The 25,830-nt window shown below is 38.0% G+C and overlaps 2 protein-coding genes across 12 annotated transcripts in view; one reads left to right on the top strand and one right to left on the bottom strand.

Annotated features, from left to right (window-relative positions):
• fbrs (fibrosin) overlaps window positions 1-15,814 on the bottom strand; it is a 46,260-nt gene extending 30,446 nt beyond the window's left edge. Inside the window, exons 1-5 of one of the 2 annotated variants that reach the window (XM_062030733.1) lie at window positions 14,239-15,814; window positions 4,632-4,799; window positions 4,448-4,474; window positions 4,339-4,368; window positions 4,181-4,229 (exon numbers count right to left, since the gene is read on the bottom strand). In XM_062030733.1, coding sequence (XP_061886717.1) covers window positions 4,181-4,229; window positions 4,339-4,368; window positions 4,448-4,474; window positions 4,632-4,799; window positions 14,239-14,544 — 580 coding nt within the window. In that variant the 5' untranslated portion in view covers window positions 14,545-15,814. The remainder of the gene's footprint in view (window positions 1-4,180; window positions 4,230-4,338; window positions 4,369-4,447; window positions 4,475-4,631; window positions 4,800-14,238) is intronic. The other variant, XM_062030732.1, reaches the window with a different exon arrangement.
• A 4,931-nt stretch (window positions 15,815-20,745) lies between these two features.
• Window positions 20,746-25,830, top strand: part of pla2g3 (phospholipase A2 group III) — a 9,927-nt gene continuing 4,842 nt past the window's right edge. For all 10 annotated transcript variants that reach the window (XM_062031881.1, XM_062031882.1, XM_062031883.1 and 7 more), the window contains exons 1-2: window positions 20,746-21,192; window positions 25,800-25,830. The exon at window positions 25,800-25,830 is cut by the window's right edge and continues 102 nt beyond it. In XM_062031881.1, the coding sequence (XP_061887865.1) occupies window positions 20,775-21,192; window positions 25,800-25,830 (449 nt within the window). In that variant the 5' untranslated portion in view covers window positions 20,746-20,774. The remainder of the gene's footprint in view (window positions 21,193-25,799) is intronic.

Genomic DNA, 25,830 nt, shown 5'->3' on the forward strand with positions numbered 1-25,830 from the left:
GGGTCACCAACGCGGTGCCCGCGGGCACCAGGTAGCCCGTAAGGACCAGATGAGTAGCCCGCTGGCCTGTTCTAAAAATAGCTCAAATAGCAGCACTTACCAGTGAGCTGCCTCTCTTTTTTAAATTGTATTTATTTACTAGCAAGCTGGTCTCGCTTTGCCCGACATTTTTAATTCTAAGAGAGACAAAACTCAAATAGAATTTGAAAATCCAAGAAAATATTTTAAAGACTTGGTCTTCACTTGTTTAAATAAATCCATTATTTTTTTTACTTTGCTTCTTATAACTTTCAGAAAGACAATTTTAGAGAAAAAATACAACCTTAAAAATGATTTTAGGATTTTTAAACACATATACCTTTTTACCTTTTAAATTCCTTCCTCTTCTTTCCTGACAATTTAAACCAATGTTCAAGTAAATGTATTTTTTTTTATTGTAAAGAATAATAAATACATTTTAATTTAATTCTTCATTTTAGCCTCTGTTTTTTCGACGAAGAATATTTGTGAAATATTTCTTCAAACTTATTATGATTAAAATTATTCTGGCAAATCTAGAAAATCTGTAGAATCAAATTTAAATCTTATTTCAAAGTCTTTTGAATTTCTTTTAAAAATTTTGTTGTGGAAAACCTAGAAGAAATAATGATTTGTCTTTGTTAGAAATATTACGGAGCCCCTAAAGGGACATGGGAATTTTTTTTTTTTTAGACATGTATCTCGTGGCCACGAGAAAGTATCTCGTGGCCACGAGAAAGTATCTCGTGGCCACGAGAAAGTTTCTCGTGGCCACGAGAAACTTTTTATTAAAAAAAAAAAAAAAAAAAAAATTAATTTTTTTTTTTTTTTTTTTTTTTTTTTTAATAAAAAGTTTCTCGTGGCCACGAGAAACTTTCTCGTGGCCACGAGATACTTTCTCGTGGCCACGAGATACTTTCTCGTGGCCACGAGAAACTTTCTCGTGGCCACGAGAAACTTTCTCGTGGCCACGAGAAAGCATTGGATGCGTGCTGATGGTTTAGTGTGTGTTAAAATGGCAGTTTAGGAGTTAATATGGCTGTATTTCCAGATAGGACTTTCCCCATGTGTGTTGTGGCAAAATGTGAATGCTTGATTAGTAGGTGTGAAACAAACACTTTATCTTCCTGGTTATTGTAACGCTACGTGTTTGACATTATTTAAGACGTTATCATGCCCGGGAAAGGACAGTTTTCCTCTTCTGTGGCTGTGGGGGGTGGGCGTGGCTTGCGGACCTGCTGCGAAGCGGAGTGTGTCAGTTAGTCCCATGTTGATGTCATCAAACTTCTTTCTTGCTTGGAAGATACACACACAATTGTAACTGTTATTTCTTCCTGCAAATAATAAATATGTACAACGTGTTTGGATGTATTCATTTATGTAAAATTGTCATTAAATGTAATATTGCCTGACAAAAAGTGATACGACGTACGTAATATTTTGATATTTACACATCGCATATTTACACACGCGCATCTGACTAGAATACCCTTATGTGCATTACATATCAACATCAACTACCTACTGTATTGTTTACTTGTTGAAATACCCTTTTTAGAGCAAATATCTACCCACATAATTTATATGTGTATATATAATATATATATATATGTGTATGTATGTATATGCATATATATATATATATATATATATATATATATATATATATATATATATATATATATATATATATATGCATATACATACATACACGTATATATATATATATGCATATATATATATATATATATATATATATATATATATATATATATATATATATATATATATATATGCATATATATATATATATATATATGCATATATATATATATACGTGTATGTATATATATATATATATATGCATATATATATATATGCATATACATACATACACGTATATATATATATATGCATATATATATATATATATATATATATATATATATATATATATATATATATATATGCATATATATATATATACGTGTATGTATGTATATGCATATATATATATATATATATATATATATATATATATATATATATATATATATATATATATATATATATATATATATGCATATATATATATACGTGTATGTATGTATATGCATATATATATATATATATATATATATATATATATATGCATATATATATATATACGTGTATGTATGTATATGCATATATATATATATATATATATATATATATATATATATATATATATATATATATATATATATATACGTGTATGTATGTATATGCATATATATATATATATATATATATGCATATATATATATATACGTGTATGTATGTATATGCATATATATATATATATATATATATATATATATATATATATATATATATATATATATATATATATATATATATATATGCATATACATACATACACATATATATATATATTATATATACACATATAAATTATGTGGGTAGATATTTGTTCTAAAAAGGGTATTTCAACAAGTAAACAGTACAGTAGGTAGTTGATGTTGATATATGTAATGCACATAAGGGTATTCTAGTCAGATGCGCGTGTGTAAATATGCGATGTGTAAATATCAAAATATTACGTACGTCGTATCACTTTTTGTCAGGCAATATTACATTTAATGACAATTTTACATAAATGAATACATCCAAACACGTTGTACATATTTATTATTTGCAGGAAGAAATAACAGTTACAATTGTGTGTGTATCTTCCAAGCAAGAAAGAAGTTTGATGACATCAACATGGGACTAACTGACACACTCCGCTTCGCAGCAGGTCCGCAAGCCACGCCCACCCCCCACAGCCACAGAAGAGGAAAACTGTCCTTTCCCGGGCATGATAACGTCTTAAATAATGTCAAACACGTAGCGTTACAATAACCAGGAAGATAAAGTGTTTGTCTCACACCTACTAATCAAGCATTCACATTTTGCCACAACACACATGGGGAAAGTCCTATCTGGAAATACAGCCATATTAACTCCTAAACTGCCATTTTAACACACACTAAACCATCAGCACGCATCCAATGCTTTCTCGTGGCCACGAGAAAGTTTCTCGTGGCCACGAGAAAGTTTCTCGTGGCCACGAGAAAGTATCTCGTGGCCACGAGAAAGTATCTCGTGGCCACGAGAAAGTTTCTCGTGGCCACGAGAAACTTTTTATAAAAAAAAAAAAAAAAAAATTAATTTTTTTTTTTTTTTTTTTTTTTTTAATAAAAAGTTTCTCGTGGCCACGAGAAAGTTTCTCGTGGCCACGAGATACTTTCTCGTGGCCACGAGATACTTTCTCGTGGCCACGAGATACATGTCTAAAAAAAAAAAAATTCCCATGTCCCTTTAGGGGCTCCGTAAAATATAGCTTGGTCCAATTTGTTATATATTCTAACAAAGTGCAGATTGCATTTTAACCTATTTAAAACATGTCATCAAAATTCTAAAATTAATCTTAGTCAGGAAAAATTAGTAATGATGTTCCATAAATTATTTTTTTTATTTTTTCAAAAAGATTCGAATTAGCTAGTTTTTCTCTTCTTTTTTTCGATTGAATTTTGAATTTTAAAGAGTCGAAATTGAAGATAAACTATGTTTCAAAATTTTATTGTCTTTTTTTTCGTGTTTTCTCCTCTTTTAAACCGTTCAATTAAGTGTAAATATCATTAATTATTAATAATAACATAGAGTTAAAGGTAAATTGAGCAAATTGGCTCTTTCTGGCAATTTATTTAAGTGTGTATCAAACTGGTAGCCCTTCGCATTAATCACTACCCAAGAAGTAGCTCTTGCTTTCAAAAAGGTTGGTGACCCCTGCAATATCGGATGGGGACACCCCTAGTGGTGGTGGTGTTTATATCTTTTTTTACATTCAAAACAATCATATTTATACTGTTCTCTATTATTCAATGTTGAATTGACAATAAAATACTAATGAAGCTACTCAGACTTCAAGCAAAGTTTACTTATATAGCCCTTAATCACACACTATAGCTAAAATGCTTATGATACTTCTCTAGATTGTTTAAGCAAATTGAAATGAAAGCACAAATGCTGATGGCTAATTATGCAAACGAGGCAAGGATGTCTGCTCTGTGGGAAACACGTCAAAGTGGGTGCAGCATTTTAACGACATTCTTACCTTTCCTGGTGCTAACTGTGAACACCGGATCCATGTCATGGTCCGAGGCCTGGAAAAGTTCAAAGAGTTGCAATTAAAACGTGACTGGAATGACCGCACTCGGAAGGAATCTCCAATGTGATGATGATGACGATGTCATTAAATAGAAAAGTTCATACCTTGTCTCCAGCATCGCTCTCAGTGTCACACTGAAAGATGTGAGGAACAAACAAAACACTCATGACACGCCCTTATTAAATATGATTATCATTTTTTACGTATACTTACAATGTAGCCAGTCTCCAAAGGGTGTCCCTAAAGCCGAAATAAAAAACTTTATTAGTTGCAGGGCTTCGAAATAAAACTCTAAAGAGTAATTCAAAGTTTAAAACCAGTAATCCTGTCAAGACCCTGATACCAACAGAGCAGCAGACCACTGGAACTATCTGCATGAACATGTCCGCCATCTCACCTCCATCCTCCTCCTCTTGCTTCTGCTCTTGTTCCAACAGTAGCTGTGAGGAGCGCCTTCCTCCGGCTCGGACAGAGGCCCCCCGCCGTTCTCCTCTGGTCCCCTCTTGCCCTTGTTCCTCCTGCCCAGCATGTCCGTGCGCTGGTTGGGCTTCAAGGAGCAGTCCATCTGGCGCACAGAGAGCATTCACAGGTGAGTGGAGGAATCAACACGATAAAACCACATCAAGACAGATCGCAATAGACTCGTAATCCATATCAATAAAAAATGCGTTTGATAAAACTTTCCATAATTTTCTTTCTTTTTCGTCGGAAGAAACCCCAAGTTGCAAAAGAAGGTCGGTTGCATTAACAAAGGCACTCGACCTCTGGTAAGCGATCAACGCATGAAGTGATCACTGGTCTGTAAATGATGCAAGGCAAGACCGCTAATACCACACCACCTTATGCCTCATATAACGTACGCCCTTTAGAGCACAGCTGTAACTTCAGTGTTTCCCACACATTCATTTATTTGTGGCGGCCCACCACGAAAGAATTACGTCCGCCACAAATAAAATAAAAAAATGTTGTTGTTTTTTTAATGTCCTGTCCAGCTTCTCAGGCAAATCATATAGTTGATGTAGATGCCCATATAGGCTGTTCTGATTTACTTTACAAAAGAGAAGTGTAGGATACTTCTCTTGTTGCCTTATTTGTATTTGACCACTACTGTTTTCTGTTTATTTGTTACTGACTGTGGCAGGACACCTCTGCCTCTGTTTCCCTTTATGTTGCTGGTAAATAATATGGTTGTAGTAGTAGGCTAAAGTTAAATTATTTAGTATGCACTAATTAAAGGGGCAGAGCTTTAAGAGACATTTTAGCTTTTATATTTTATAAGATATATTTTTTGTAAGAACCACAACTCATAAATATATTTCAGTGAATAACTTATTGTTCAAATCTGTATATAAATATGTACATAAAGTGTTGTAATTATATTGTAAAATGGATGGATGGATGGATGGATGGACGGACGTTTAAAACCAAACTGTTCTTATTATTTAGTAAGTATACATTTTTTGAGCCTTTTTAGAGAAAATCATATCATTGTAGTAAATTATGCAAATTACTCGATGATGTCATGTTGACCACGCCCATAGCCACGCCCCCACCACCACAGGTATCTTGGCAGTTTATGGGAAACACTGAACTTCCTGCCACTAAACCTGCAGAAAATAGTTCTCAGGTTTCTCTATGTTTACATTTTCGTACACTTTATGAAGCATTTCTTACATATTCCTAATTTGTGCACCTTCATTTTAAGAGCTTATTGTTAAATGTTCAATGTGTTCATATTTTGTTTACATTCATTGATTGGGTGTATATCATGCTTTTGTTGACATTTCCTTTCCATCAAGATAGCTGAGGGGATTATAATCAGAGGAAGGTTATATTGCAAATAAAAACGTTTACATTTATTTTATTTTTCTCCTTGTCCTTATTTTTAATGGGTCATAAAAAATATCAACAACTATCAAATCAGTTTTCAGCCATATCACCCAAACAACTTGTAAACACACGTCCACTATGACAATGGTCCCCAAACACAGGTCCGGGAACCGGTACTGACCCGTGGCGCATTTGCTACTGGGCCGCAAAGCAACATTAAATAATTTATAAACTTCCAGTGTTAGCGTCTTTTTTCCATTCTTAAACGATACACAAGCCTCCAGCTAGGTGGCAGCACTGCTCGAACTAACCAAAAGGCTCAACCAAGAAATAAGACCAAGTGTACATACATAACCCTTCACTTTAGCGAAGATATGTATAAATAAATAAATATTGTTAGGGTCTCATTAGGACTTCAATAAAGGGGGTGTGTGAAAATTTTTTGGTCTCCGAGAGGGGGCGTGACAGAAAATAATTGAGAACCACTGATCTACACACCGGACATGTAGTACACATACTTTGATCCCGCATTTGAGTTATTAAAGTTATATTACATTCAAGTATTTGTATTTGCCGTATTTTTCGGACTATAAGGCGCAGTTTTTTTCATAGTTTGGCCAGGGGTGCGACTTATACTCAGGAGCGACTTACGTGTGAAATTACTTACACATAACCGTAAAATATCAAATAATATTATTTAGCTCATTCCCGTAAGAGACTAGCCGTATAGATTAGGAGTGACAGATTGTTTGGTAAACGTATAGCATGTTCTATATGTTATACTTATTTGAATGACTCTTACCATAATATGTTACGTTAACATACCAGGCACGTTCTCAGTTGGTTATTTATGCCTCATATAACGTACACTTATTCAGCCTGTTGTTCACTATTCTTTATTTATTTTAAATTGCCTTTCAAATGTCTATTCTTGGTGTTGGGTTTTTTCAAATAAATTTCCGCAAAAAATGCGACTTATACTCCAGTGCGACTTATATATGTTTTTTCCCTTCTTTATTACGCATTTTCGGCAGGTGCGACTTATACTCCGAAAAATACGGTACACATACATTTCCAAAAGTTTTATAGGAGTCATTAGACCAGTAATTCTTATATAGTAGGGTGTATTACCAGAATCTCAGTCGTATTTCAATTTAGGGGGAGCGTGAAAAAAACTGTCTTCAAAAATAATTTAGAATGACTGGCTTAGTACGCTAAAGTTCTGTTATTATTGCACATAGCTAGTAGTGAGCATTAACAGATGGCTTTACGCATGGGAAATTGCACCAAAAAAGCACACAGAAGTGTATGTATATGCAATATTGCACAAAATATGAATACACAACTTCAACCAATCAATCAATCGATCAATGTTTATTTATATAGCCCTAAATCCCAAGTGTCTCAAAGGGCTGCACAAGCCACAACGACATCCGCGGTACAGAGCCCACATAAGGGCAAGGAAAAACTCACAACCCCAATGGGACGTCGATGTGAATGACTATGAGAAACCTTGGAGAGGACTTCCATCCATCCATCCATTTTCTACCGCTTGTCCCTTTTGGGATCGTGGGGGGGTGCTGGAGCCTATCTCAGCTGCATTCGGGCGGAAGGCGGGGTACACCCTGGACAAGTCGCCACCTCATCGCAGGGCCTGAATACACAACTTTTAGGACAGAAATCCATAGAAATAGGACACCATAAAAACCTCAAACCTATAGAAATCTATTGGAGCTAATGGCTAGTGGCTCTAATGTTATTAGACATTTATGTCCTCAACGATGACGAATCACGTATAAACCTTCAGATACGTTAGCCAAAAAATAAGCCTACAAGCTATCAAAAATAAGTAAGTCTTTGGAGAGCTTTTTTGCAGAGGGGAAAAAGGTCAGGTCCCTCACAAATTTTTTTGTGCACTTATATGTTTGCTGGATTGATCTGCCACATGTGAACATAATGCCTACATGAATGTTGGAGACCCCTGCACTGACTTGCAGGGCAGCGGTGATTCCGTGCCCCAAAAGTGCTCCTGGTGGCTAGCGCTTCAGGAAAAAAGCAGGGCGCAAGCTGCAGAAGAATTGCTATCTTTAGTACAATCACAGTTGAACACATGTTTGAGGCCTGCATGTGTGCTGGTATCGCCATGGCAACACTGATTGGCTGTAATTAGCTCAAGGCTGATTGGCACCCTATAGGTTAGATCGCCTATTTTATTTATGCTGCCCCTCCGATGTTTTAGATGTAAGGAAAATGCTTTTTTATCTAAGAATTGGTGACGCACCAACACTTCGGCCCCTGATTTTGGTCCAAAAATGTCATTTTTGGCTTTTGTCCGAAAGACTTGAGACTGAAACACCACTGCCCAAAGCGGACGTTGTGATGACATAAGCAGGAAGCGCGCGTTTGTCCGGAGTGCAGTGCAGGCAATAGGTCTGCGGGGTGGATATACTTTAAAGTAGCAGTGGAGTGGAAACACAAGTTGACTTTATATGCTTGATTGTGTCTATCATTCCCAATCTCTATATAAGAAATGAAGACACGTTTTTCTTTTTTTATGCATTCTTAGTCATAAAGACATAAAAAGTCAGCTAGCAATGTAGTCAATGGGGGCTCTCTATTCTGCCCACAAAACCCTCTAAATAAATACTATATGTACATATTGTGACCTGAATATTAACCAAATGCTTTTATAAGCGCTAACACAGACAAACTATTTCTTAGTGGTGCAATAAAACAGACAGCTAAGTAGCCCTCTGCTGCTTTACTGTGAGCTGCTGCTCCCAGCATCATCACGTCTTGGCTCGTCAAAGTTATTCTAGATTATAAATCATGCCTCTCATCTGGATATTAGGAGGATTTAGCCATGAATCTAGAAGTTGTTCATCTGTGACATACAATGTATACCCGGAGATGGAGACAAACACACATAACCCAAGACGCTGTCTGCAGGGAGATTTTTCCATTTTAGCCCTTCGTGTGCATCATGATTAATTATTTATACAAAAGGGAAGATATAGACATCCCATCAGTTGTCATCGAAGTAAGAGCAGACATTGTAGAGTAAGTGATTGTCTGATTATGTTGATAGTTTGTATTTCTTGTTTAGCATGTAGCAATACTGTTAAATGATGCTTAGTGTTTCTCTAAAGCTGCCTCTGTTTAGCACACAGCTTTTAAAGCTTCCTCCTTATATTCAGGCTCAAAAATAGAAGATTCTGGATCATAATTTTTCCCAAAGTAATCGTTGGTTCTAGCAAAGTCTGCATGATAAGCATTGTTGTTGGTGGTGAAGGGATCTGTGGTTCCTACCGCTACGTCACATGATGACGTGTCTGGCTAGCTCATTATCACTCAAAATACCCCTGAAATCTCTGTGACATTGATACTATTTTGATCATATCTATTCGCAAACGTCATAAATAGATATATATATATATATATGATAATAACTTCAATATAGAGCCAACTTGTTTTTCCGCCGATTCCATTCAGGGTAGTTCTCAGTCCTGGCGCATTTGTGGTAATTTCCAGGATTTTGTGCAATCAAAGTCAACATTTTCCAAACCAAATGATTGCGCGTAGAAGATTGAGAAGGAAGAGGGCGAGCATTATGGCTCTCGCAGTTTGTGGGACATTTGCTCCGAAGAACGTGTGGACAAGCACTACGAGAGAGGAGTGGTGGAACATTGACGTGAGTTCCCAATACATTTTTTTCCGCCTGTTTTCTGCTCATTTGTCAACTACTTATTTTGCAACTGTCTATTTTGGCAAAGAACCATGACGCTTATCGCTATTTATTAATGTATCAGAATCAGAATCAAGAAATACTTTATTAATCCCAGAGGGGGAATTAAAATTTTCAGCACAATCCCATCGGTCGGATGAATGCGACCGGAGCATTTAGACTGCAGTCGCATTCCATAAATACCCGATTTATTTCCAGTTTACATTGACATGAAACAAATCAGATACAGGTCACATATGGGTTGGTACCGTTCACATACCTGGAAATCGATACCGGTACTGAACAGTACCAATTTTCGGTACTTTTTGTGTGTGTTAATAAATGTGAATTGTTTTAAAATAAAATTTATTTTTGTAACATTTAAAAATGAGCCGATTATGATAACTGCTGTCCAGTTATTTGATCTTGCTTCATGATTACATTTCAGTCTCATTTAAATGCAGTTGCACTTTCAAGACATTAAATGGCAGTACCATATAGGTTGTCTACGGTATGTTGTCTAACTAGGAAGTAGCTTTTTCCAGGAATGTGTTATGTTGCGCAATACAAAGTGTTTATACTGTAAGTACTGTGCTTATTAATACACAACAGCTGTTTGATTGTAACATTATTCTTAGTCGTAGTTTCCTTTACCAAATTTGGAGGTGTTGAGATCACCATGTAAAATTGCTAATGCTAATAGTATAATAATCCGATATAAATTAGCATCAAGCTTGCGCATTTTGACGTCTACTTGCTATGTTTGGTGTTAAAAATAGCAACATTACGGAAGGGTGTTGGCTGAATTTGTCACGAGTGCTGCTGGAGTGATCGTTTACGTTTAGTCTGCAAACAGACGTGATGAGTGACGTCACATGCAACTAAGGTATCACAACATGGCACCGTTTGAGTTGACGTGAATCGATACCGAGAAAATTCGGTCGGTGCCTATACAAGTACCAAATTCCAGGGATGTGAGCACCCTTTGAGAAACAAAGAGGAACATTTCTATCAGCACTAAGTGCTGCCATGAAAACATTGAAAGAAAATATTGAAAATCAAGACTACATTTCCTGCAATTGTGCATTTCTACACTATATTTGACCTTTAGATTTATTGTCATTTACTAACCTCTTTTGGCTGTCTTATTGACACTTATATGTCTCATTTAATGTAAAACATTTGTTTTACGAGATAATTTACTAACATTATTATCATTGAAAATGGTGTTTTAAATTATATAACATGCATGCATAAAAGCCAAATTATACTGTAGCCACGCCCCCTCGGGTAATATACTTCCGGTGTTGTGACTTCTGTTTACAATTCGTCACGTCAAAAAAACCCGCTAACTATTAATAAATACTCAAGAACTACAACTGGTTCAGAACTAGTAGCCTTCAGATTGTAATCATCCAAATATGATTAGCAGCAAAGTGGACAACGTTGTGGCTCGGAGAGGGAACAACAAGTAAGCTAGCTAGATGGTTAGCTTACTAGCGAGCTTGTTTCGGTGCTCCTGATCGTCTCCTCGTCCTGCAACTCGGTGCGGCGTTTAGGCAAGCGGGACAGCGAGTACCTGCACCTGAGGCGAGCTTTTTAAAATTTGGTGTGGATCCTATTTTTTATTGATACTTAGTTAAAAAAAACGCGGAAGTGATATTTTGAAGTGAAAACGAATGTTAAAAAATGCAAATTTCCGCGAAAGATTTTACGTGAATCAATACAACGAAACTCTGTCAGTGCCTATACAAGTACCAAATTCAGTACCAATTTTATTGACGTCACGTCCGGCTAACATAACAGCCAATAAACATGCGTGGTGGTCAAGTGATGGTGGTACTAGGCGTCATTTAGCTTTCTTATAGAAAAAATGCCCTATGCTTGTGTTGTTTTCGGCTGTACGAACCGTTCAAATTGATGAAAGTATAACCGTTTCTTCAAAGTTCCTCGAAAGGTAATCGAAAACGGCGGAAGAGTGCGAGATTTTTCGAAACGACGACGAGAAAAGCAGCTCACACTCCAGTCCAAGGGAACAGAGTGGAAGAATGCACGAGTTTGCAGTGATCACTTCGTTAAAGGTTTGTTTAATATACTTTTAAAGTTTATTATTTTCCCATTGAAGTATTATCTTGATATTATCTGTATTTCCTAAAAACACGTGTTTGCTACGAGTGTTTTGAAAAGCACAAGTCTAAATAAAAAAAAATCAAATGTGAGCAAAACCTAAAAGATTTAAGTTTTTACCAAAGACAATCATGAAAGAATGTTTCAGCACATACACAACATTGACATCTATAGTTAGATTTTGATAAACAATCATAAATGAATCTTTTAGCACATACACAATGTTGACATCTATAGTTATATTTTGATAAACAATCATGAATGAATCTTTCAGCACATAAACGATGTTGACATCTATAGTTATTTTGATAAAGACGGGGAAATACACGCTACTCGTAAACGGCGCGTGCAACAACAACAACAAACATGGCGGTAGACACAAAGTTAAATCATTAAATACAGCCTTACTCGAGCAAAACGAGGCATATTTATCCGGGAGAGTCTTGATACCAATGTCCTTGACCCAGACACACACAAAGAAGTTGTAGACCTCCATGTTTTTTCCAAGTTTTCATCTGTTTTGTCATGTAGAATAGTGTCTGGAGCACAATAGTTCGATATGTCTGGGAACTAAACCGACGTATGAAATCTTTGATACCACTCGACAAAGTATAGGGATCTATTCCATTGCATAATTGGATTTTTTTGCTCATATCTGCTTTTTGCAGGAAGATTTAAACCTCTTTTGTACTTAGATAGTTTGCGCGCTGCTTGCTGTACAACGACCATCATGGCTTGGTTGACCACCGCTGGTTTTCACTTCCGGGAAGAAGTCACGTGTCGGAATACAAGCAATTGTGGCAAAAAAATTACAATTGACCTGCAGTGTGAACAAAGAACGCCTTGGTCTTGGTTTTGACTAAGAAATTAGATTTTGGCGCACTTCTATTAACAACGAGGTAGATAGACTAAGAAAGTCTGTACTCCCTGAATAAACAAGCTATGGATTCGCACTAGCGGCAAATACACAAGAACTAGTGCAGTTCATTTAAGAAGCTTGTTTCCCCACAAAGCCATTTGGCAGCTTATCAACACCTCCCCGAATGAGAACATGAATAATTGAGGATCAGTGGATGGATGGACGCCTTGGGGTTTGTTTGGGAAGTGCATTGCTTTGTGTGTGTGTGTGTGCGTGCGTGTGTGTGTGTGTGTGTGTGTGCGTGTGTGTGTGTGTGTGGGTGTTCTTGTATTTCAACCCTTCTTGAGACATCAACAAGGAAAAGTACCTTCCATATGAGGACCGGTGAACAAGTTAGGACCGAAATCATGGTCCCAATACAGAAAACCATTGCCTCTGTTAGAGAACCAAATACTAGAGTCTGTGAACATTGCTCCAAAGTCAGGATTTTTTGTTGATTTAATGTGCATACAAAAGTAAACATTGACAGGTGCATAGGCAGCAATATATGATCAAACAAGACGGCAGCAAAAGAAGGACTTCCCTATTTTTACTCAGAAAAACTTGATAACTTGAAGTAAATAATGAAGATTAAAACCAATTACAAACAAAAAACTACAATAAATAAATACATTAACTAAAAGAAGTATTTTTCTCACAATGTGCCGACTTTTTTCTTATAAAATTGGGAACAATTTCTCATATTCTTTCTGTTTCTGTAATATTGAAATATTTTCTCGTAAAATTATTACTTTATGTAAAACCATTATTTTTAAATGCAAAATGGAGACATTAGTCATAAAATTCTGACGTTTATCACAATATTGCCAATTTTTTTGTTGTTCTTGTAAAACAGTGACATTTTTTGAGTAAAATTATGACTTTTGTCTTAATTTTGCCAAGTAAAATTCCCATTATTATTATAATATTGCCAAAATTTTTAATTTAAAAAAAAAATTGTGACTTTTGTCAAGTAAAATTACGACTCTTTATAAAATTGCAAAAAATGTTAAGCTTTTCTTGTCAAATTGCGACGGTTATTGAGTAAAAATTCAAACTTTCATCATAATATTGCACACGTTCAGTTTTTCTTGTAAAATTCTGACTTGCGTTGAGTAAAATGACGACCTTTGTTATAATGCTGGCAACATTCTAGGTTTTTCTTGTACAATTGTGACCTTTTTCTTGTGGAATTCCTAATACATTTTTCACAACAAAGCTTTTTTACATTTGCATAGTGTGTATATATTAATAATGTTGTAAATACAAATCTTTATATATCTAGAAAGGGTGGTTCTAAAGAGGTAGGCATTATTCGGAGGTCTCAAGAAGGTGCCAAATACAAGAGTGAGTGAGTGTGTGTGATGACCAGGTGTGTGTCAGTGTCAGTCCCCCCCAGCATGACAGCAGGTGTCACACATTCACCTCCAAAGCCTCCAGGCTGACGAAGCTGGCGATAGCGAAGCCGTCGATGACGTCCTCCTCGCAGGACACGGACTCCCTCTTCCTCCGGCGCGGGGGCCTGTGTCGGCCGAACCCGGGTCGGCCCTCGTCGCCGCCCGCCCCGCGGACGCCGTTGGTGCCGCGAGCCTCCCGGTCGGAGCCCGACGACAGGGACGCGGCCCTCTCCTCCGCCGCCAGGTTCACCCTCCTCCGCCGCCGCTCCCTGTCGCGCTGGGACCGGGATCGGCGGCTCTGCCTGAATCCGCTGCTTCGACTCGGGCCCTCCATGTCCGGAAAAACGTCAAGCCTTTTTTTTTTTTCCTGTGCAACTCTCAGGGACTTACCGGTAGTTCGAGTCCCGGTCCGGCGGAAGGCACCGAACCGCGAAGAGACGACACCAGCAGTTAAAATGGCGTTAATGAAACCTATTATTTAGCGTCCGGCAACAGTCTACTGGCATCGGGGCCTTTTTTGGGTGTCATTTCAAGAAGTGTCACCAGATTGTTCAGTGTCTCCGAAACAGCTAAAGTTAGCAGGAATATTCACAAACAACCGAATAAGTTATACGCATGTAAACAAAAAGGACGACCCAGGTTGTGATGACGACCAGACCAGTTAAATCCTCCTAACGATGGTTAAATGTTGCAAATCATGCATTATTATCATCATAATACGTCCATCGAGATGATTTAATGACACGGTGAGCTAGTTCGGAAGGCCGAGAGTCCAAACCAGGCCAACACAAAGCAGACGAGGCTTTTACACCTCATTGAAGAAACGAAACTCAATGTTGTTGACTTATCGCGTCTAACTCGACGACTAGTTAGTGTTAACTAGCAGTTAGCATTACGGGCTAACGCCATACATCACAATATATTCCGACAGAAAAGGATAAACATGTATCTTCGCAATAGCGCCGCGCCACTAATAGAAGAACGCTACACAAATGATGTATTGTAATATTATTCAATAATTGTCGACGTGTTGACAGTGATGCTTGACTTTGCGTCCATCAAAAGAAAGACGTAACGTTAGCGCTCGCTAGCTACGAGCTAGCGTTAGCATATCCAGCTGTTAGCTAGCGGAGGTTTATCCTTTTTTTTCCCCCAGCGCCAGCAGGAGAAAAATGGAAGGTTCTACTGACAATCGCTTGTTTAATAGCACTAAACTGCTCCTTCACGCACGTAAACGCCTTGGTTCCACCTCCATCACTTGGAACCAGAATCCGAGGCCCGCTTTTGAAAGCCTCGGTGTCGAGTTCCGTAAAGGAGGGTGTGGGCCGACCCCCGTCGGGCTGGGCAGCTCCTCCGTGCAGCCGTCACTGTTTAGATCCAACAAGTTTGGCCCCTCGCCGGCCGTCCCAGCCTTTCCCCTCCAGGGCCACAGTGCGCCAACATGAACCGGGGGAGACGAGGCGTCCCCGCGGCTTCCTTTTCACAAGTTTCCACGGATTTGGGGATTTGTGGTGAGAATGAGAGAGACACAACCCTTGTCAGCGGTGCAGTGCATTGTGTGCGCCCGTCTTCTTCGTCCTCCGTCCTGCCGGAGGCTGCCGCGGCCCCCGTCTGTCCACGCTGCCCCCGTGTGGCAAACATCTTAACTGCGGGACACCTGCAACGTAATAAAGGAGCTCGGATGGAGGAATGAATAAAACTAATATTTACTAATTGTAACTAAATGTGTAACCACAAAAAATAATATTCTACAATCATCCATCCATCCTCTTCCGCTTATCCGAGGTCGGGTCGCGGGGGCACCAGCCTAAGCAGGGAAGCCCAGACTTTCCTCTCCCCAGCCACTTCGTCCAGCTCCTCCCGGGGGATCCCGAGGCGTTCCCAGGCCAGCCGGGAGACATAGTCTTCCCAACGTGTCCTGGTCTTCCCCGTGGCCTCCTACCGGTCGGACGTGCCCGAAACACCTCCCTAGGGAGGCGTTTGGGTGGCATCCTGACCAGATGCCCGAACCACCTCATCTGGCTCCTCTCCATGTGGAGGAGCAGCGGCTTTACTTTGAGCTCCTCCCGGATGACAGAGCTTCTCACCCTATCTCTAAGGGAGAGACCCGCCACCCGGCGGAGGAAAGTAATTTGGGCCGCTTGTACCCGTGATCTTGTCCTTTCGGTCATAACCCAAAGCTCATGACCATAGGTGAGGATGGGAACATAGATCGACCGGTAAATTGAGAGCTTTGCCTTCCGGCTCAGCTCCTTCTTCACCACAACGGATCGATACAGCGTCCGCATTTCTGAAGACGCCGCACCGATCCGCCTGTCGATCTCACAATCCACTCTTCCCTCACTCTTGAACAAGACCCCGAGGTACTTAAACTCCTCCACTTGGGGCAGGGTCTCCTCCCCAACCCGGAGATGACACTCCACCCTTTTCCGGGCGAGAACCATGGACTCAGACTTGGAGGTGCTGATTCCCATCCCAGTCGCTTCACACTCGGCTGCGAACCGCTCCAGTGAGAGCTGAAGATCCTGGCCAGATGAAGCCATCAGAGCCACATCATCTGCAAAAAGCAGAGACCTAATCCTGCAGCCACCAAACCAGATCCCCTCAACGGCCTGACTGCGCCTAGAAATTCTGTCCATAAAAGTTATGAACAGAATCGGTGACAAATATTCAACAATCATTAAATCATAATTACTGCATACGTTACACTTCCTAACTGAGAATAAGAGACCAAATTAAAGGTTACATAGGAAATATCTTCTTTTTCTTTACATTCTGTTGATGGCGAGAGAGGTGTCCCTTTTTGACTAAATGCTCCTTTAAGTAAATCTTTGATCAGATGACAACAGGGGCGTCACTAGCTCTTAAGGACGGGGGGGGGGGGGCTTAGCCCCCAGGAGATGCAGGATGCGAGCGAACGTAGCGCATGAGCACAAAACTTCACAAACGGCTAACAAAGACTTTGAAATTATTCATTGTTATTATTATTATTTCAATCGGTTTAGTTTCAATCTGTGTTCAGTACAACAACAAACATGGGTTTGCACAGTGACATTTTGTTTACAGCACCAACAAGAAACAATTACTTGCATGATCCTTCAAGATACACTGAAACACAATGAAAGTCATGGCATTAGCCTCTATGTTTTTTAAAGGCCTACTGAAATTAAATGTTCTTATTTCAACGGAGATAGCAGATCCATTCTATGTGTCATACTTGATCATTTCACGATATTGCCATATTTTTGCTGAAAGGATTTAGTAGAGAACATCGACGATAAAGTTCGCAACTTTTGGTCGCTGATAAAAAAGCCTTGCCTGTACCGGAAGTAGCGTGACGTCACATGTTAAAGAGCTCCTCACATTTGCACATTGTTTACACCAGCAGCGAGAGCGATTCTGACCGAGAAAGCAACGATTACCCCATTAATTTGAGCCAGGATGAAAGATTTGTGGATGAGGAAAGTGAGAGTGAAGGATTAGAGTGCAGTGCAGGACGTATCTTTTTTCGCTCTGACCGTAACTTAGGTACAAGCTGGCTCATTGGATTCCACACTCTCTCCTTTTTCTATTGTGGATCACGGATTTGTATTTTAAACCACCTCGGATACTATATCCTCTTGAAAATGAGAGTCGAGCACGCGAAATGGACATTCACAGTGACTTTTATCTCCACGACAATACATCGGCGAAGCACTTTAGCTACGGAGCTAACATGATAGCATCGTGCTTAACTGCATATAGAAACAGAAGAAATAAGCCCCTGACTGGAAGGATAGACAGAAGATCAACAATACTACCAAACCCTGGACCTGTAACCACACGGTCAATGCTGTGCCGCCTGGCGAAGCCTAGCAATGCTGTTGCTAACGATGCCATTGAAGCTAACTTAGCTACGGGACCTCGACAGAGCTATGCTAAAAACATTAGCTCTCCACCTACACCAGCCCTCATCTGCTCATCAACACCCGTGCTGACCTGCGTTCCAGCGATCAACGGCGCGACGAAGGACTTCACCACGATGATCGTTGCGGTCGGCGGCCCGGAGACGGAGGAAGTCAACCCAGACAGGTGAGGACAGCGGCGCGGCGGCGGACGGCGTTGTAGCTTTCGACGACACCCCGGCTGCCATCAGAGTCGGCAAGAAACATATATTTCCCCAAAGTTACGTACGTGACATGCACGCACGTACGGGCAAGCGATCAAATGTTTGGAAGCCAAAGCTGTACTCACGGTAGCGCGTCTGCTATCCAACTCAAAGTCCTGGTTGTGTTGCTGCAGCCAGCCGCTAATACACCGATCCCACCTACAGCTTTCTTCTTTGCAGTCTCCATTGTTAATTGAACAAATTGCAAAAGATTCACCAACACAGATGTCCAGAATACTGTGGAATTATGTGGTGAAAACAGACGACTTAAGCTGGCCACCGTGCTATTCCAAAATATCTGCTTCAACCCGTGACGTCACGCGCAAACGTCATCATACCGAAACGTTTTCAGCCGGAAGTTTCCCGGGAAATTTAAAATGTCACTTTATAAGTTAACCCGGCCGTATTGGCATGTGTTGCAATGTTAAGATTTCCTCATTGATATATAAACTATCAGACTGCGTGGTCGCTAGTAGTGGCTTTCAGTAGGCCTTTAGTTCACAACATACAGGCTAATGCCACAACTTTCGCTCACAATACAATAATTGTTTGTTCCCAAATATTTTGAAGTTGCACTGATTACATTTTGGGCACATATGTGACTAAAATGGTTGTAAATTCAAGCCCTGCAAATATTACTTAATTACTTGAATTAAAGTAATATCTGGATCGGGATAATTTGGCTTGTATATAATATATTTATATATATATTATGGCAAGCCGTTAAGGAAATTAAATATATATGGAAGTCTGAATAGAAATGAGAAACATTTATATGTACTGTAAATAAAAAAGACTTAGTCTGCTGATCTGAAAAAGAGCCAAAGCTGTCAAAGAGCTGAGGGACCATCTTCAAAGTGCAATGCTAAAACAAATAATGCAAACAATAAAATGTAACTTCCAGGGCTTGAGATTAAAGTAGTCCCGTCGTCCCGGGGACGGTAAAAAAAAAATGCACGGGACGAAATTAAATGCTCCCCGGGACGATGGCTTTTAACCATTTTTTTAATTTTTATGTATTTATTCATTTTACATTTTATATTAAATATCTTGGTTTTTCCACCATCTGAAAATCCTATGAAATGTTTAACAAGCCATCCTATAATAATACAACAGCTATTAATGTAACAATACAATAAAACAAATATATTTAATGATGTTGTTTTCATTATTTTAACAATAGGCAAATGTATATTACTTTATATAGATGCTACAAGAAACACAAAACTTAAAAACTAAATTATTTACAATTGCAGACACAAGGTTCTTGTTCTGCAGTGCTGTGTGCTAATGTGCTTCGTACACCTGCAGGACCGCAAGCAAGGTCGCAGAGAAAATGAGGACTGGATTTTGAGTGATGTGGGCATTTTGTATATGAACAAGTGGAATGGCACTAAAGGGGCTCTCTACCTTGCACTATGAAGTGAGGGGAAACTGAGTGAATAATGACAGGTTATATGATTATTTATTTCAACTCATATTCGGGTCACTTTATAATGAACATGTCGGCATGTATTTGTAAAAAAAAAAAAAAAAAAATATATTATTTTTTTAACACTAAATTATTTAAGGGGGCTTAAGAACATTTTAGGGGGGCTTGAGCCCCCCTAAAATAGGCCTAACAACGCCAATGAATATAACATACATCCATAAACGTAGTTGCATATGCAAAAGTACAATATATTTATCTGTACAGTAATCTATTTATTTATATCTGCACTTTATTGCTCTTTTATCCCGCAAAACCGAATGTCGTTCTTATCTGTACTGTAAAGTTCAAATTTGAATGACAATAAAAGGAAGTCTAAGTCTAAGTCTAAGTCTAATATATATATATATATATATATATATATATATATATATATATATATATATATATATATATATATATATATATATATATGTGTATATATATATATATACATATGTATATATATATATATACATATATATATATATATATATATATATATATATATACATATACATATACATATATATATATATATATATGTATATATATATATACATATATATATATATATATATATATATATATGTATATATATATATGTATATATATATATATATATATATATATATATATATATATATATATATATATATATATATATATATATATATATATATATATATATATATATATATATATATATATATATATATATATCCAAGATGAAGACATTATTGTCCTGTTTTGCAGCGGACATATGTCTTCCTGCCACTAGGGGGCGTGTGTGAAGTGCTGATTTAGCAGAATCAATGTGTCATGTCCCCTGCTAGATTGTGCGTGTCTGAGTCAGGTCACGTGATTTAATTTGGGCTGTGGCCACGCCCCCATGTCCTCCTTTTAAAGCAGGACTTCTCCATCAGGCCATCATTCAAGGGCGTGCACGATGACGCGCGCGGCCGCCCTGCTCGTGCTTCTCCTCAGGTGGACTTTGGCGGGAGCCCCGTGCACGCGGGCCAGACTCTCGCCCGGCGGCGGCGTGCGCGTGACTGTCGTCTCGTCGGCGCGTGTCTGCCACAGCGTGTGGTCTCGCGAGGGCGCGCTGCTCGCCTGCGCGTGGAGCGACGACGCGGCGGCGGTGCGCAAGCACGTTTTGGCGTGCGCGCGGGAGAGCCTGCACCGGCCTTTTGACGGCGCGCTCATCGAGGCCGTGCGCGCACGCGGGGATGCGTGCGTGTCCCTGCGTGGCACGAGGACCACGGAGCCTGAGGTCAAAGGTCACCTGCGTGTCAAAAGAGGCTTCATCGTTCCAGGGACTCTTTGGTGTGGATCTGGAAACAAGGCGCAGTCTTATGAACACTTAGGTATACCTGCTCTATACACACTCTGTCTACTTATACTACTACTACTACTAGTACACACTCTGTCTACTTATACTACTACTAGTACACACTATGTGTACTTATACTACTACTAGTACACACTATGTGTACTTATACTACTACTAGTACACACTCTGTGTACTTCTACTACTACTAGTACACACTCTGTGTACCTATACTACTACTAGTACACACTCTGTGTACTTATACTACTACTACTACTACTAGTACACATGTATGTACTTCTACTACTACTACTACTACTAGTACACATGTATGTACTTCTACTACTACTAGTACACATGTGTACTTCTACTACTGCTAGTACACATGTGTACTACTACTACTACTAGTACACATGTGTACTTCTACTACTACTACTACTACTAGTACACATGTGTACTTCTACTACTACTAGTACACATGTGTACTTCTACTACTGCTAGTACACATGTGTACTACTACTACTACTACTTGTACACATGTGTACTTCTACTACTACTAGTACACATGTGTACTTCTACTACTACTACTACTAGTACACATGTGTACTTCTACTACTACTAGTACACATGTGTACTTCTACTACTGCTACTACTAGTACACATGTGTACTTCTACTACTACTAGTACACATGTGTACTTCTACTACTACTACTACTACTACTTGTACACATGTGTACTTCTACTACTACTAGTACACATGTGTACTTCTACGACTACTACTACTACTAGTACACATGTATGTACTTCTACTACTACTAGTACACATGTGTACTACTACTACTACTAGTACACATGTGTACTTCTACTACTACTACTACTACTAGTACACATGTATGTACTTCTACTACTACTAGTACACATGTGTACTTCTACTACTACTACTACTAGTACTCATGTGTACTACTACTAGTACACATGTGTACTTCTACTAGTACTATTACACATGTGTACTTCTACTACTACTACTACTAGTACACATGTGTACTTCTACTACTACTAGTACACATGTGTACTTCTACTACTGCTAGTACACATGTGTACTTCTACTACTGCTAGTACACATGTGTACTTCTACTACTACTAGTACACATGTGTACTTCTACTACTGCTACTACTAGTACACATGTGTACTTCTACTACTACTAGTACACATGTGTACGTCTACTACTACTAGTACACATGTGTACTTCTACTACTGCTAGTACACATGTGTACTTCTACTACTGCTAGTACACATGTGTACTTCTACTACTACTAGTACACATGTGTACTTCTACTACTGCTACTACTAGTACCCATGTGTACTTCTACTACTACTACTACTAGTACACATGTGTACTTCTACTACTACTAGTACACATGTGTACTTCTACTACTGCTAGTACACATGTGTACTTCTACTACTGCTAGTACACATGTGTACTTCTACTACTACTAGTACACATGTGTACTTCTACTACTGCTACTACTAGTACACATGTGTACTTCTACTACTACTAGTACACATGTGTACGTCTACTACTACTAGTACACATGTGTACTTCTACTACTGCTAGTACACATGTGTACTTCTACTACTGCTAGTACACATGTGTACTTCTACTACTACTAGTACACATGTGTACTTCTACTACTGCTACTACTAGTACACATGTGTACTTCTACTACTACTACTACTAGTACACATGTGTACTTCTACTACTACTAGTACACATGTGTACTTCTACTACTGCTACTACTAGTACACATGTGTACTTCTACTACTACTACTACTAGTACACATGTGTACTTCTACTACTACTAGTACACATGTGTACTTCTACTACTGCTACTACTAGTACACATGTGTACTTCTACTACTACTACTACTAGTACACATGTGTACTTCTACTACTACTAGTACACATGTGTACTTCTACTACTGCTACTACTAGTACACATGTGTACTTCTACTACTACTAGTACACATGTGTACTTCTACTACTAGTACTACTAGTACACATTGTGTGTACTTTTACTACTACTAGCACTACTAGTACACATGTGTACTTCTACTACTAGTACACATGTGTACTTGTACTACTACTGGTACTACTAGTACACATGTATGTACTTCTACTACTAGTAATACTAGTACACATATATGTACTTCTACTACTACTACTACTACTACTACACACATGTGTACTTCTACTACCACTAGTAATACTAGTACACATGTGTACTTCTACTACTACTACTAGTACTACTAGTACACATGTGTACTTCTACTACTACTACTAGTACACATGTATGTACTTGTATTACTAGTACTACTAGTACACATGTGTACTTCTACTACTAGTACTACTACACACATGTGTACTTTGACTACCACTAGTAATACTAGTACCCATGTGTACTTCTACTACTACTACTAGTATCCATGTGTACTTCTACTACTACTACTAGTACACATGTATGTACTTGTACTACTAGTACACATGTGTACTTCTACTACCACTAGTACTACTACATACATGTGTACTTCAACTACCACTAGTACTACTAGTACAAATGTGTACTTCTACTACCACTACTACTAGTACAAATGTGTACTTCTACTACTACTAGTACTACTTCCATGTACTTTGTCACTCAACTCTAAAGTCCCAGCAAAGTTCCAACACAATGTGTGACATCACTTCCTGCAAAGGAAAATAAAGCAGAAGTCAGGTAGTCAGGCATCTGTGTCAAATTAAAGATTTTTATTATTCATATCATATTTTATAATGTTATTTCCTTATTATATCTACATATATTATTATATTACGTTATTGTATATGATATTATGTTATTTTATTATTTATTTATTTGAAAAAATACAAAGATTAATTGATTTACATGAAACTAGTATTATATAACAGACAGGGCTTGTAAAGAAGATGAACAAAATAGTAGGTATAAATAGTTGTAGTTATATTGTAAAACTTACAAACCTTGCTTGGAACAATGAATGAAGAATCCATACGAGTAGAAACGCTGTGGACGGCTACAGCTCGGTCCAAACAGAAGGGCAATGCAATATTAGGACACCTGCAGTGAGCAAACTCGTCCAAAAGATGGCGTCATAGCACAAACAATAACACACCTATTTAATATCTTTGCGTTTTAAAAAAAAAACTGGGACTGGGTTCTCATCGTTCACTTAAAAGAGCCGTTCAAAAGACTCGATTCGTTCGCGGGCTTCCGATCTTCACCATGTCTCGCTGTGACTGTTTAGTGCAGGGGTCAGCAACCTTTTTGAAAGCAAGAGCTACTTCTTGGGTAGTGATTAATGCGAAGGGCTACCAGTTTGATACACACTTAAATAAATTGCCAGAAATAGCCAATTTGTTCAATTGACCTTTAACTCTATGTTATTATTAATAATTAATGATATTTACACTTAATTGAACGGGTTAAAAGAGGAGAAAACACGAAAAAAATGACAATTAAATTTTGAAACATAGTTTATCTTCAATTTCGACTCTTTAAAATTCAAAATTCAACCGAAAAAAAGGAGAGAAAAACTAGCTAATTCGAATCTTTTTGAAAAAATAAAAAAAATAATTTATGGAACATCATTAGTAATTTTTCCTGATTAAGATTAATTTTAGAATTTGGATGACATGTTTTAAATAGGTTAAAATCAAATCTGCACTTTGTTAGAATATATAACAAATTGGACCAAGCTATATTTCTAACAAAGACAAATCATTATTTCTTCTAGATTTTCCAGAACAAAAATTTTAAAAGAAATTCAAAAGACTTTGAAATAAGATTTAAATTTGATTGTACAGATTTTCTAGATTTGCCAGAATAATTTTTTTGCATTTTAATCATGATAAGTTTGAAGAAATATTTCACAAATATTCTTCGTCGAAAAAACAGAAACCAAAATGAAGAATTAAATTCAAATGTATTTATTATTCTTTACAATAAAAACATTTTTTTTACTTGAACATTGATTTAAATTGTCAGGAAATAAGAGGAAGGAATTTAAAAGGTAAAAAGGAATATGTGTTTAAAAATCCTAAAATCATTTTTAAGGTTGTATTTTTTCTCTAAAATTGTCTTTCTGAAAGTTATAAGAAGCAAAGTAAAAAAAATAATGAATTTATTTAAACAAGTGAAGACCAAGTCTTTAAAATATTTTCTTGGATTTTCAAATTCTATTTGAGTTTTGTCTCTCTTAGAATTAAAAATGTCGGGCAAAGCGAGACCAGCTTGCTAGTAAATAAATACAATTTAAAAAATAGAGGCAGCTCACTGGTAAGTGCTGCTATTTGAGCTATTTTTAGAACAGGCCAGCGGGCTACTCATCTGGTCCTTACGGGCTACCTGGTGCCCGCGGGCACCGCGTTGGAGACCCCTGGTTTAGTAGGTATAAATAGTTGTAGTTATATTGTAAAACTTCAAAAGTTGCTCGGAACGATGAAAGAAGAATCCATACGAGTAGAAACGCAGCTGGGTCCAAACAGACGGGCAATGCAGTACATCCACTGCGTAAAGAAGTATGACATGAAAAAAGGGCGAGTCACGTGACTGCCGTGTCGTCCTCAGGTGTCTTTTCCGACACGGACAGCTGCTGCCG

The sequence above is a fragment of the Entelurus aequoreus genome, linkage group LG21 (genome assembly GCF_033978785.1).
Source record: "Entelurus aequoreus isolate RoL-2023_Sb linkage group LG21, RoL_Eaeq_v1.1, whole genome shotgun sequence".
Classification (NCBI taxonomy): domain Eukaryota; kingdom Metazoa; phylum Chordata; class Actinopteri; order Syngnathiformes; family Syngnathidae; genus Entelurus; species Entelurus aequoreus.